Source organism: Volvox carteri (genome assembly GCF_000143455.1).
Source record: "Volvox carteri f. nagariensis unplaced genomic scaffold VOLCAscaffold_91, whole genome shotgun sequence".
In the NCBI taxonomy this organism is placed as follows: domain Eukaryota; kingdom Viridiplantae; phylum Chlorophyta; class Chlorophyceae; order Chlamydomonadales; family Volvocaceae; genus Volvox; species Volvox carteri.
Genome location: NW_003307634.1, coordinates 228,620 through 228,822, shown reverse-complemented (window position 1 = coordinate 228,822; position 203 = coordinate 228,620). Strand labels below are relative to the sequence as shown.

At 70.9% G+C, this 203-nt stretch overlaps 1 protein-coding gene across 1 annotated transcript in view; it reads right to left on the bottom strand.

Annotated features, from left to right (window-relative positions):
• VOLCADRAFT_119931 (uncharacterized protein) overlaps positions 1-203 on the bottom strand; it is a gene marked incomplete at both ends in the record, with an annotated part of 28,056 nt that overhangs the window by 25,387 nt on the left and 2,466 nt on the right. Inside the window, one exon of the mRNA XM_002958302.1 lies at positions 31-187. Within this exon, the coding sequence (XP_002958348.1) occupies positions 31-187 (157 nt within the window). The remainder of the gene's footprint in view (positions 1-30; positions 188-203) is intronic.

The window sequence follows — 203 nt, the reverse complement described above, 5'->3', positions numbered from 1 at the left end:
CTCCACCCCCCTCTCCCCCCCCATCCTCACCCTCTGCCAGCATGCCGCCCAGCTTCTCCGCCAGCGGCCCCATACCCAGTCCCGGCAGCTTGGCGATACCGGCGGGAAACACCCCCCACCAGGACTCCCAGGACACCTCGGTAGCGCTGCCGAAGGAGACGCGCCACAGCAGCCGCAACTCGGGCTGCTGGAGCAGGCGGGCA